Source organism: Phacochoerus africanus, chromosome 4 (genome assembly GCF_016906955.1).
Source record: "Phacochoerus africanus isolate WHEZ1 chromosome 4, ROS_Pafr_v1, whole genome shotgun sequence".
NCBI classification, from domain to species: Eukaryota; Metazoa; Chordata; class Mammalia; order Artiodactyla; family Suidae; genus Phacochoerus; species Phacochoerus africanus.
Genome location: NC_062547.1, coordinates 66,624,376 through 66,636,466, shown reverse-complemented (window position 1 = coordinate 66,636,466; position 12,091 = coordinate 66,624,376). Strand labels below are relative to the sequence as shown.

The window sequence follows — 12,091 nt, the reverse complement described above, 5'->3', positions numbered from 1 at the left end:
TGCATTCTTCCTTGTGGTCCCACTTGGTGTCTCACCTTTCTGCCAGCTGCCCCCACATCCTTAGCAAACTGAAGTGTTGTTCTGAATCCTAGTTCCCACCTGAAGAAAAGATTAACAGCCTCATTCACCAATTCACTTTTATTCCTTAGCAATCCTGAGGCAGGTGTTAGGATTCCCATTTTGCAGATGAGTAGACTGAGTCACAGAAGCACACAATTAAGGCTGAACTGTTGAGAGGGGACTAAACAGATTCAAACTGAAGTCTGAATTGGCCCCTGAGCCTTAATCCTTTGCTGGGCTTCTTGGAGAGAAGGCCCTGTTCTCCTTCTCACAGGGCTCCCAGGCCTTCACCAGAGGCTTGAAGGCCTTCCAGAGTGCAGGCAGCTGGGCACACAGTGTGCACCCACCCCGATGCTCCTCTCTTTTGTTCCGATTCATGTCGCCCACACAGGTCCAGGGCCTTTCTGGGGCTACACACCACTTGGAGTGGTCTTCTGTGGCATTGAAGTTTGGCCCCGCTGGGCCAGGAAAGGCTATCTGGGTCACATCCAGCACGTGCTGGACCCCAGAGCAGTTGGAGGGCAGGATTCCAGCAGATCTTTGCCAGAATTGGACCTGCAGGTTGCTGCCAAGGGCTTCCGCCAACCAGCCAGAGTACAGGTCTGTAGAGGATGGAAAGGCATGGGCAAGGTCAAGGACACTGCTTGGGATTCCCTAGGCCAATTCTCTCTGAACTCAGTTTCCTCCATTCCTGATAACCTAGGAAATTTATGGTTATTTAAGATTTAAATCTAAGACTAATTGTCCTGGAATTCCCATTGTGGCTTAGTGAGTTAAAAACCCAACTAGTGTCCATGAGGATGCAGGTTTGATCCCTGGCCTACCTCAGTAGGTTAAGGATCTGGTGTTGCTGTGGCTGAGATAGATGTGGGCTGGCAGCTGCAGCTCTGATTCGACCCGTAGCCTGGGAACTTCCATATTGTCACGGGTGTGGCCCAAAAAAAAGAAAAAGAAGAAAAAAAAAGACTAATAGTCCTTACTAACTACTTTATATGCATCCCTTCACTCATGATGGCCCTTTAAAATGGTACCCCCATTTTTCAGATAACCCAGTTCAGGCCCTGGTTAAACCAGCCTTACATAGCCAGAAACCAATATTTGAACCCAGGTCTAGTGCTTGTTTACCTCTCATGTAATTGACTCCCAAAGTGTCCTCCTCTCTGTCCCTGACCTGTCCTCAACCATGGATAAACCCTCTGTGCAGAGAAAGAGTTCAACCCTCATTCTCAGGGCTCACCGTCTCCAAAGTTTCCACACTTAGCAAAGCTCTGGAATGAGGCCCCTGCTTTTGATGTGAGTGTTACACTGCTGTTCCAGGGTTCCTGGAGAACATGATGGCCCTTGACTACCTCCTCCAGGTAGGGGAATTTCTTGGCGAAGTCTCCCTCCAGCTTGTAATCATACACCATGGGGTAGGTGTAGGTCAGCTGTCTGCCTAGAGGGCAAGGGGAGAAGAAAGTGAGGGACTGTTTCAAGTCGCCGGCTTGGGAATCAGGGACTCATCCGCCTCCCTGTCTCCACTTACTGATATTCAGGAACTGGGTGAGAGGAAAAGATACGCAGATCAGTGTCTGCCCATAGGTTCGGGCGCTAGGAGGCCAGCTGTATGCAGCAGAGGAGGAAGGTGGAGGGAAGTTTGGAACGCTGTGGATTAGCCAGAAGCCCCCTTCTTGGTCCAGGAGCAGTACACCTGAACCAGAAATTGGGGGTCAGGGGGACTGCTTGAGGCAGTCACATGCAAGCACATGTGCAACCAGGAACACTCTTTGTCTGGAGATGGTGGAGGCAGTGTCAGGACCACTGCTGAGCTCAGATTCCACAGCCGTAAATTCTCATAGTCCAGAAGAAGGACAACATTGATGTAAGGAAAAACAGGAGCTCCACTGTGGCACAAAGGGCTTGTTGGAGGCTAGGAAACGCTGGGACTTGGGTTTGATCTCCGACCCCACACAGCACAGTGGGTTAACCCCAAATGGTGGGTTAAGGACCTGGCTTCAGCTTAGGTTGAGACTGTGGCTGGGATCTGATCCCTGGCCTGGGAACTCCTTATGCCTCCGGGCAGCCAAAAATGAAAAAAAAAAAAAAAAAGAAAGAAAGAAAAAGGAAAAAACATGCCTAGGGTCTGACAGAACAGTCCCCCCTCATCCCCCCCCCCCCCCGGCCCAGGATAAGCTGGGGAAAATGCAGAGGGAAACCAAAACCCTTTCCCCGCACCCCCAGTCTGGCCTCACCCTTCGTGTGCCCACGGCTGGAAGAGTGCTGAGATCCTCTGTGTTTAGGCGGTTGATCATTGTAGAGCAGGAAAGCTAGCTGGGAAGATGGACAAGGGCAACGTGAAGGTTTCCCGCGGGTCAGGCCCACTCTAGAGTCCCACCGAAAGTTCCACCCCTGGGGGTCCCTTCACCTGGCTGGTGTTTCGGTACAGCGGCAGCAGGCTGCGGCCCAAGGCTCCCGTGGAGCTGTTGATGGACCCCGCGCCGTCGCGCCAGCCTCCTGACTCTTCGTCCAAGTACTTGTACCGGAGCCCGCTCTGAGCCACATCTCCGGGACTGCTGTGGGCCGGCAGCTTGTAGACAACGAACCTGGACGTTGGAGAATGGACAGAAATGAAGAGATGGAACCCCAGTCCTCATCCAGGAGTGCAGCAATCCCCGGAGCGCCCGCCTTCTCACCAGTCCACAGGCTGCCCCGAGTCTCCGTAGCAGGTCAGGGTCCCCACAGGGACCCAGAGCAGCGCGGCCAATAGCAGGGGGCTCAGCGTGGCCATACAGCTAAAGGTCTAGGGATCTGTGTTGGGACAGCGAGGCGCGGGGGGTCACGAGCTCTGCCCGGCCCGGCCCCTTTTGACTTTCACTTCCCCAAACCCCAAACCCGGGACTTCACGAGGACAGAGACTCCGCCCGCGAGTCGAGAATCAGAGATTTGAAAAGGCGGGGAGGGCGGTGGGGGGCGCGGGGCTTCCTTTTGGGGAAGTCACTCCCGTAGGCTCCCACCCCCGCTCCGGCCTGTGTGCAGCCAGCTCCTGCTGGTGGCGGACTGGTCCCGGATAGACTCCACCCTCTGGCTCGGCATAGACCTCGCCCCCTCACGGCAAGGTGGTTCCCTTCTCTGAGCTCCGACTCTGCTCCTGGCCAATCACAGCACACGTTTCTTCACTAGGCCCTGCCTCCGTCTCTTTCAATTCGGGCTAATCTCAATCAACACTCTTGCATGTAACCTCGTTCTACTCCATCCCTCTGACCCTGGCTTCTTGTTTGCTCTCTCTCGCTTTCTCGCTCTCTTTTTTCTTTTACTTTTTCTTTTCTATTTTTTTTTTTTTTTTTTGTAGCATGTGGAGCTTCCCAGGCTAGGGGTCCAATTGGAGCTGTAGTCGCCAGCCTACACCACAGCCACAGCAACACCTGATCCTTAGCCCAGGATTGAACCTAGGTCCTCATGTTTACTAGATTCGTTTCCGCTGAGCCATGACGGGAACTCCTCTCTCTCTCCCTCTCCCTCTCCCTCACCCTCAGCCTAGCCTTTTCTCTCTCTCTCTTTAGGGCCGTACCTGAGGCATAGAGAAGTTCCCAGGCTAGGGGACCAGTCAGAGCTGCAGCAGCTGGCCCAAGACACAGCAACGCGGGATCTGAGCCGCATCTGCGACCTACGCCTGCAGCTTATGGCAACACCAGATCCTTACCCACTGAGCAAGGTCAGGGATGGAACCCGCATCCTCATCAACAATATGTCAGGTTCTTAACCCATTGGACCACAACGGGAACTCCCAAGGTTTGCTCTCTTAAAAGGCGCTTGGGGAGTTCCCGTCGTGGCTCAGTGGTTAACGAATCCTACTAGGAACCATGAGGTTGAGGGTTCTATCCCTGGCCTTGCTCAGTGGGTTAAGGACCCGGCATTGCTGTGAGCTATGGTGTAGGTTGCAGACGCGGCTCAGATCCCGCGTTGCTGTGGCTCTGGTGTAGGCCGGTGGCTACAGCTCCGATTAGACCCTTATCCTGGGAACCTCCATATGCCGTGGGAGCGGCCCAAGAAATGGCAAAAAGACAAAGAAAAAAAAAAAAGGCGCTTGGGCTCCTGGTCCTCCCGCTTCATTCTGCGTGTCCCACCCCCACCCCCCACCCCCAAGATTCGAGGGTTCACTTTGGATTGCGGCAGGGTGAAGGATGCTGGGGCTCTGGCACCCAGCTGAGGGTTCTTAAATGGAGGATGTGAACGTCCCTGGATTTCAAGGCAGGAGGCAAGAACCAGGTAGCTTGACCTTGGGGTGGGGGAGCGGCCAAGGCCTGCTGTGCCCAAAGAGGATTGCCCAGGCTTATGATATGAGGGTGAGAGTGTGTGTTTGCCCCCACCCCATACCACCTCTGAGGTTACAGCTTCCTCCCATCTTCCAGCACCCAAAACCCACGAAGTCAGACAAACACTGAAGCTTTATCTGGGAGGGGCATTTTTACAGGACCCATAACCATTCACAGCAGATGCCAGCCACTATGTGGAGCTTCAGGAGTCACAGTGTGAAGTCTTCTTCTAGAACCAGGGTCTCTGACAAGCCTCATCCCACAACCCCTTCAGCTTTCTAGGGCCACCTATGAACTGGTCTGATGGTCCAGCTCTCTGAGGGTCTGTCTCTTTGTCAGAAGTGTTTAAGTGTCCACCTGAGTCCATTTATTTGGAGGTCTATCTTGCCGAGTCTATGTGACTGTGTGTCACTGTGTGGCTCCCTGTGGTCAAGGACATGTGGGAGCTTTCACTGGAGGCTCCCTCAGGTCTCTCTATGGGCCAGTCCTTGATCTTATGGTGGATCTGTGGGGCCAAGAGTCCTGGCAAGGGTTCATCTGAGGGAAAACCACCCTGTGTGGATCCATTCGGGTTCCAACCCCAGTCCCTGGGGAAGGTCCAAGTGCCAGCGCTGGGCTCAAAGATGACGCTTCATATGCAAGGCCAGGTGATCGGAGCGGGAAAAAGCTCGCGGGCAGAGCTGGCAGCGGAAGGGGCGCTGTCCGGTGTGTTTTCGGTAGTGACGGGTCAGCTCATCAGAGCGTGCGAACCTCCAGCCACAGCCATCCCACGTGCAGGCGTATGGCTTCTCCCCTGCAGGGAAGAGGGAGCTTTGAGCGCCACTGTCTGTCCCACCTGGTCCCAGGGTCCTCTCCAGCATTGGGCCGCACTCCTTTGCCCAACCTTGGCTGGGACTAGGGTGAGGCAAGTGAAGGGCCTAGGGTGCAAAATTTAAGGAGGCACTCTTCCAGGGAGAGCCTGAGTCTGCACCCAGGTGGGACCTCTGTGGCCCCGAACCTTCTGTGACCTGGTAGCAGGCCTGATTTCATTTCCTGGGCACAAGTCGCATCTTTTACACTACTGGTCCTACTTCCTGTGCCCTGGTACCCTGTGCGCGCATCCTAATGCTATCACAGTCTTCATCCTTTGGCACTCTCCTCTGTGTTCCAGCCCCTCCCTTGCACCAGGGGGCCTTCCAGCTGCTGCCCAATCCTGACCCTGGTCTTGGCCCTTGAGCCTAGAAATCCACCTGGTGTTCCAGGCCCTGTCTTCGGCGATTCCACTCTTTCCCTGCTAGACCTGGCCCCTCCTTCCTGAGTCCCAGTGCAGGTCTATACACGTGGGCCTATCCTCTGTGCAGACCCCGAAGAATAGGCCTCATCCCTCCTCTTCCCTGCCACTATTCTTCATCCCCACCCATTTTTGGCTCTTTGGGACCTGGCTTCTCCTCTAAGCCCACCCTCTTCTGTTTCCCGGCTATTTTCCTTTACTTTTCAGGACCTGCCTGGGCGTCAGGGCTCCTGAAACTAATTCTTCTGAGCTCCAGCACACCCCCTACAGTCTGCCTCCACCTCCATGCCAAGCAACCTAATTTTCATACCCCTGGTTAAGGCCCCAGAACCCATAACTCCCGCTTCTTGCTGCCACAAACCTGAACCCTGTATCTTTGGCCCCACCCCTGGTATTTAGAATTGTCCCCTCCCCTCAGTCCCTCTAGCCCCATTCCCTACACCTCTGGTCCAGCTTTCTACTTCTCTGCCTGTCCCGGGCCCTGATCTTTTTTTTTTTTTTTTTTTTTTTGCTTTTTAGGGCAGCACCTGTGGCATATATATGTTCCCAGGCTAGGGGTCGAATCGGAGCTGCAGCTGCCGGCCACAGCCACAGCAACACCACACCGCAGCTTGCAGCAACGCCGGATCCTTAACCCGCTGGGCTGGGCCAGGGATGGAACGCGTTTCCCCATGGATGCTGAGCCACAACAGGAACTCCCCAGGCCCAGATCTTACCCGTCGGTTCCCTAAAACGCTTCCCAGGTTTTCCAGATCCCTTCTCTGTCCCCACCCGCTTTCTGCACCGCTTGGGGTTGGACTCCTGGTGTCTCAGTCGGGTCCCGACCTTTCCACAGCACTTTGCTCCGAGATTTTGCTTTAGCCCCGCCCCTCGCTCTAGGTTTCCAACTCCTCGACTGCACTCCTCTTCCAAGGCTCCGCCCCAGCCCCACCCCTGAGCCGGGCCCCGCCCCCTCAACCGGTGTGCGTGCGTAGATGTGCCTTCAGGTGCGAGCTCTTAGTGTAGCTCTTGCCGCAGCCGGGGTGCGTACACGTGTGGGCCGCCTGCCTCTTGCGTGCCCAAGATCGCCGGCTGCGCTTGGATGGCGCAGCCTCTGCGGTTCCTCCTGAGTCTCCTGTGGTCCCCCCGAGTCCTGCACCTGCCGTCCCGGGTCCTAGACAACTCAGGAAGGAGTGAGGCGTAGCGGGGCCGGGCGCCGGGGCCGGGAGCCCACGGAAGAGCTGGAAGTGCCCTTGGTACTGCGGCATTGCGTACAGCCCTGGGTACCCGGACAGCAGCCCATAGGGGGCGCCCGGGGCTGCCTGCACTGAAAGCCCAGTCCGCGGGAAGTAGCTACCGGAGGAACCCGCACCTGGCCCCGGGTACATCGGCTGCAGCGGCAGCGCCTTTGGCTCGGGGGCTGGGATCAGGGCTGGGCCCACGTAGGCGTCAGGAGCCGGGGTTCGTGGGGTTGGGCGCGCCCAGCCCGGGTGCTCTTCGGCACCCAGGATCCCAGCCACCAACCCTGGGCCGCCTGCATAAGTGCCCAGAGCATCGGGCGGCGTTGGGAATTGCGCCCCAGGGCCCTCGCCAGGCGCCAGGGTGCAAGTTTGGGGCGCACAGGTCTGGGACGTGCTGCCCAGCTCTGGGCACTGGAAGTTGGTGAGGAGGAGATCCAGGTCCCAGGGGGTAGCCACGTCTCTCTCATCATCTTCGTTCTCCTTGGGTGCGTCTTCCAACTCCGGCCTCACATGGAGGGGTGGCCCGGTGGGGTCGGGGGGACCTGGGCCCAAGTCCTGCACCTCTTCAGAGCGCCACCACTGTGGGAGGGAGCCGGTAGCAAGAAGCTTCAGTGGACACCAGGGTATCCTGCCCAGAGATGATGGGGGGCCCGGATGCCCTGATGGGGGCAGGCTGGCCAGAGGCTCAGGAAAGGAATCTTGTTTGCTTGTCCATCATGTCAGTCTGTCCCACTCCCTCACACTGTCGTCCTCATGCCCCCCACCCCCATCTCAGCTCCAGAGACAGAGGTCTATCGGGTCAGGCTGGAGACAGCAGATAAGGCTTACATTATCTAGAGCCACACTGAGGCGTGGGGGAAGGGCTGACAGAGCCAAGAATGGAAGGTTAGGGAAGGCTCAGCCTTGCCTCAGTTTCCCCCCAGAATCTTCAACTCCTTCCCTGTCCCCCAACAAAACTAATCCCAAGATTAATTCGTGGGTGTCCCCTAGACATATCTGCAATTTCCCTCTGATATCTGAGCTTGTCTCCCTGAGTCTAGATGTCCATGTTGTTTAGTTCCCAGCCTTAGTTTTCTGTGACAGAAATAGGCCCCTAGACCAAGGTCAGAACCCTGGCCTGCACTGAGGACTCACAGTCCTGACCAGGTCTCTGAATTCCGGGTAAAGATGCAGATCTGATTCCCCAGCTCTGTGGCCTGGGCCTGGAACCCCAGCCAGCCCATCTAGACCCCACCTGACCCCACCTTGAGGAAGTCTTCCTGTGTGTCCGAGAAGGGGCCCAGGGTGGTCAGCGTGCTGATGGAGGGCAAGGCGGTCTCTGCTGCAGCCATGGCTGACTGGTGCCTGCCCTGGGGCTCAGGCCTCTTCTCCTTTGGCAGCCTCGTGGGCTCTGAGGCTCTGCTGGCCCCTTGGAGGGCTCCTCTCTGCCCTCAGCTGATTGGCTGCAGCCGCTGATAAGGGGCAGGCAAAGGCGTGGGTCACTGTTTCTGGGGAACCAACTTGCCTAGGGCTGTTTGGGGCTGAGCCTTAAAGACTCATCCTGTATCCAAAGCCAATCAGATATTCAGGGGCTGGGGGTTCAGGGGCTGGGGGTTCAGAGGCTGGGCAGTGAGGCACTGGGTTCCCAGAGAAGGAGAAAACTTGGGGACATGCTCTCAGTTACTTTCCTGGAGAAGGGGTGACAGACAGAATAAGGATTCTAGAAAGGAATTTTGAGAGCCCCCTTGCCTCTGGCAGGACCTTCTGGCTCTCCCCTTCCCCAATAAACGGCAGCAACCGTGTTGATGGCGGGACTTGGCACAAACTCCCTGCCAAGGCAAGCATTATCAGACTCCCCAGATGCTGGAGGCTGCTATCAGGTGGGGGCCCAGATCAGCTAAGGCTCTGTCCCTGGTGAGTGGCAGGGCTGGGGGCTGGGGATTAACTTTTTTTTTTAAGGGGTAGGGGAAGGACAGGGGTTTTCTTATCTTTTTGATCATTTTATTTTATTTTATTTTTTATTTCTAGGGACACACCTGCATCATATGGAAGTTCCAAGGCTAGGAGTTGAATCAGAGCTGCAGCGGCTGGCCTACAGCACAACAACAGCAACTCTGGATCCAAGTAGCATCTGCAACCTACTGCAACTCAGAAAACACCGGGTCCATTTAACCCAATGAGTGGGGCCAGGGATCGAACCCACATCCTCACGGATATTAGTGGTGTTCTTAACCCACTGAGCCACAACAGAAACTCCCAGGATTAACTTGCTTTTAAATTTCCTGGGTTGTGGGAGTTCCCGCTGTGGCTTGGCAGAAATGAATCTGACTAGCATCCATGAGGACGCATGTTCAATCCCTGGCCTTGCTCAGTGGGATAAGGATCAGGCATTGCCGTGAGCTGTGGTGTAAATTCAAGATGAAGCTTGGATTTGGCATTGCTGTGGCTCTGGCATAGGCCGGCAGCTTCAGCTCCTATTCGACCCCTAGCCTGGGAACCTCCATATGCCGTAGGTGCGGCCCTAGAAAGACTATATATATATATATATATTTTTTTTTTTCCTAGGTTGTAAGCTTCCAGGGTCTGTGCACAGTGGCAGGAGAGTCCCTTGCCCATCAACCATCACTGTTTACCATGGAGATGCCCCCATCCCCCAGGCGGCATTGCAGGGAGTGTGGCTGTGTGGGGGCTGAGGCTGGTAAAACTAGAGCTGCTCCAGTGTGATGGGGGCTGGGGAGGAGGAGGTGACCTTGTCTTCTGGGTGGGATAGGACTGTTGGATGGGGCCACAGGAAGCACCTGACTTGCAGGAGACCTAGCGGCTGCTTGATTTCTACCCCACATCAGGGGAGGGGGTCTAAGGTTCTGTACCAGAGACCTCCACTATAGTGTCGAGGGAATCCAAGTAGGCCACATAGACACACATCATGGACACATAGTTCATAGTCACACACACACACCATGCAATTACACAATGACACAAAGTCCTGGTTCCTTAGTCACACATTTCATGTAGTCCCTGCATATATAAATGTGTATCTGTGTATCATATGCACAGATATACATTTCCCAGGCACAAAACAACCATACACTACATTGGTCACACAATATTAAAGTCACACAATCCCTCGGACATAGAATTCATAATCAGGTGCTAACAATCACACACAGTTACCCAAAGCACAATCACATGGACACGATTTAATCACAACTAAATAGAGGGAAGATTCCTGGAAGTATTGTCACAGAACTATAGAAGGTGCAGTCACACAATCCCATCGAACACAGATGGAGTCTCAGATACAAAAGTGTGAAATTCGTCCAGACAGCCATTCATAAACACACAATGATGTAGTCATGCACATTGTTACACATCTGGCAGAGACACAATCACATGCTTCAATCTTACATAGTCACAGTACCTGTCTCTGATACAGTATATAATTAATATTTTTTTCTTTTTGGCTGCTCCAGGGCATATGGAGTTCCTGGGCCAAGGATCAGATCCAAGCTGCAGTTGCAATTTATGCCCACTGTGCCAGGCCAGGGATAGAACCTGAGTCCCAGTGCTCCAGCAACCCCGCCATCCTGCTGGGCCACAGCAGGGATGCCTACATATAACTGCTTAGTTACACAATTGCACAGCTACTAATGCCCAGCCACAGGGAGCACACCCAAACACAGACAACCACACTAACATGGAATCAAGCACCCTGATAGTGAAAAGCACTCAACTTCACACAGACACTGTGTAGGCATATCACACTACAGACACAACCAGAGGTGGTGCATGAAAAATGCATCACACAACAAGATAAATTATCATGTGCAACAAGGGGAGGAGCAAAAAAGTAATGTAAAAGCTAGCTCAACAAACCCTCTAAGATAGCTATTAAAAAAAGGGGGTGGGGTTCCCACTGCAATGCAAAGGAATTGGCAGAGTCTTGGGAGCTCTGGGATGTGGGTTGGATCCTCAGGCTAGTACAGTGCGTTCCTTAAGTTTTGGCATTTTGGTAGCTGTTGCTTGGGTTCAGACAGAGGCTTAGATCTGATCCCTGACCTGGGAACTCCAGATGCCCTGGGACAGCAAAAATAAAGGCGGGGATTTCCCTGGTGGCTCAGCTAGTTAAGGATCTGGCATTGTCACTGCAGTGGCTTGGGTTGCTGCTGTGGTGTGGGTTCAATCTCTGGCCCAGGAACTTCCATATGCCACAGGCATGGCCAAAAAGAAAAAAAAAGTAAAAAAAAAATTGGAGTTCCCATTGTGGCGCAGTGGAGGCGGGTCCGACTAGGAACCATGAGGTTGTGGGTTAGATCCCTGGCCTCGCTTGGTGGGTTGAAGATCTGGCATTGCCGTGAGCTGTGGTGTAGGTCGGCGGCTGTGGCTCCAATTCGACCCCTGGCTTGGGAACCTCCCTGTGCTGTGGGTGCGGGCCTGGAATGACAAAAGACAAAAAAAAAAAAATTTAAAAAAATCATGTATTATGATTCCATTTATATGAAATATCCAGAATAGGCAAATCCATAGAGACAGAAGGATTAATGGTTACCAAGGGCTGCTAGGAGGAGGAAATAGAGAATGATTGTTCAGTGAGCACAAGGTCTCCTTTTGGGAGTGATGGAATTGTTCTGGAACTAGATAGAGGTGATGGTTGTGCAACATTCTGAATATACCAAAACCCACTGAATTGTACACTTTATTATTATTATTGCTTTTTGCCCATACCCAAAGCATGTGGAAGTTCCCAGGCCAGGGATCAAAACTGCACCACAGTAGCGACCCAAGCCACTGGAGGGACAAGGCCGAATACCTAACACATTGAGCCACAGATCTCTTGAATTGTACACTTTAAATGGTTCATTTTTGGAGTTCCTGCTGCAGCTCAGTGGGTTAAGAATCTGACTGTAGGAGTTCCCATCGTGGCACAGCAGAAACGAATCCGACTAGGAACTGCAAGGTTGTGGGTTCAATCCCTGGCCTTGCTCAGTGGGTTAAGGATCTGGCATAGCTGTGAGCTGTAGTATGGGTCACAGACTCGGTTTGGATCTGGCATTGCTGTGAGCTGTGGTATGGGTCACAGACTCAGCTTGGATCTGGCATTGCTGTGGCTCTGGTGTAGGCTGGCAGCTGTAGCTTCCATTAGATGCCTAGCCTGGGAACCTCCATATGCTGCGGGTGTGGCCCTAAAAAGACAAAAAAAAAAAAAAAAAGAAAAGAAAAAGAAAGAAAGACATTAGAGTGGTTTCCTGGACAGAAAAGCAGAGTTCCTC

At 53.8% G+C, this 12,091-nt stretch overlaps 2 protein-coding genes across 3 annotated transcripts; both read right to left on the bottom strand.

Annotated features, from left to right (window-relative positions):
• Positions 1-123: 123 nt before the first annotated feature.
• Positions 124-3,113, bottom strand: DNASE2 (deoxyribonuclease 2, lysosomal). Of its 2 annotated transcripts, XM_047776910.1 has the most exons (6): positions 2,733-3,112; positions 2,465-2,642; positions 2,292-2,370; positions 1,586-1,750; positions 1,298-1,495; positions 124-662 (listed from the first exon to the last, which is right to left on the bottom strand). In XM_047776910.1, the coding sequence occupies exons 1-6, from the start codon at positions 2,825-2,827 to the stop codon at positions 283-285; spliced, it is 1,095 nt and encodes a 364-aa protein (XP_047632866.1). In that variant the 5' UTR covers positions 2,828-3,112; the 3' UTR covers positions 124-282. The 2 variants fall into 2 exon arrangements, with proteins under 2 accessions (XP_047632866.1, XP_047632867.1); XM_047776911.1 differs by lacking the exon at positions 1,586-1,750 and having other exon boundaries at positions 2,733-3,113.
• A 1,353-nt stretch (positions 3,114-4,466) lies between these two features.
• On the bottom strand, positions 4,467-8,218 carry KLF1 (KLF transcription factor 1). The gene is made up of 3 exons (XM_047774402.1): positions 8,087-8,218; positions 6,581-7,421; positions 4,467-5,145 (listed from the first exon to the last, which is right to left on the bottom strand). The coding sequence occupies exons 1-3, from the start codon at positions 8,171-8,173 to the stop codon at positions 4,970-4,972; spliced, it is 1,104 nt and encodes a 367-aa protein (XP_047630358.1). The 5' UTR covers positions 8,174-8,218; the 3' UTR covers positions 4,467-4,969.
• Between the last annotated feature and the right edge of the window lie 3,873 nt (positions 8,219-12,091).

Bases quoted from the DNA above. Each gene is read 5' to 3' on its own strand.
- DNASE2 (XM_047776910.1), bottom strand. From the start codon at position 2,827: ATGGCCACGCTGAGCCCCCTGCTATTGGCCGCGCTGCTCTGGGTCCCT. The intron at 2,371-2,464 runs GTGAAGGGACCC...CCATCTTCCCAG, and splicing joins TGTACCGAAACACCAGCCAG to CTAGCTTTCCTGCTCTACAA. The intron at 1,496-1,585 runs GTAAGTGGAGAC...CTTGCCCTCTAG, and splicing joins CACCCAGTTCCTGAATATCA to GCAGACAGCTGACCTACACC.
- KLF1 (XM_047774402.1), bottom strand. From the start codon at position 8,173: ATGGCTGCAGCAGAGACCGCCTTGCCCTCCATCAGCACGCTGACCACC. The intron at 7,422-8,086 runs GTGGGGTCAGGT...TCCCTCCCACAG, and splicing joins CACAGGAAGACTTCCTCAAG to TGGTGGCGCTCTGAAGAGGT. The intron at 5,146-6,580 runs GTTGAGGGGGCG...TCTTCCCTGCAG, and splicing joins ACATCTACGCACGCACACCG to GGGAGAAGCCATACGCCTGC.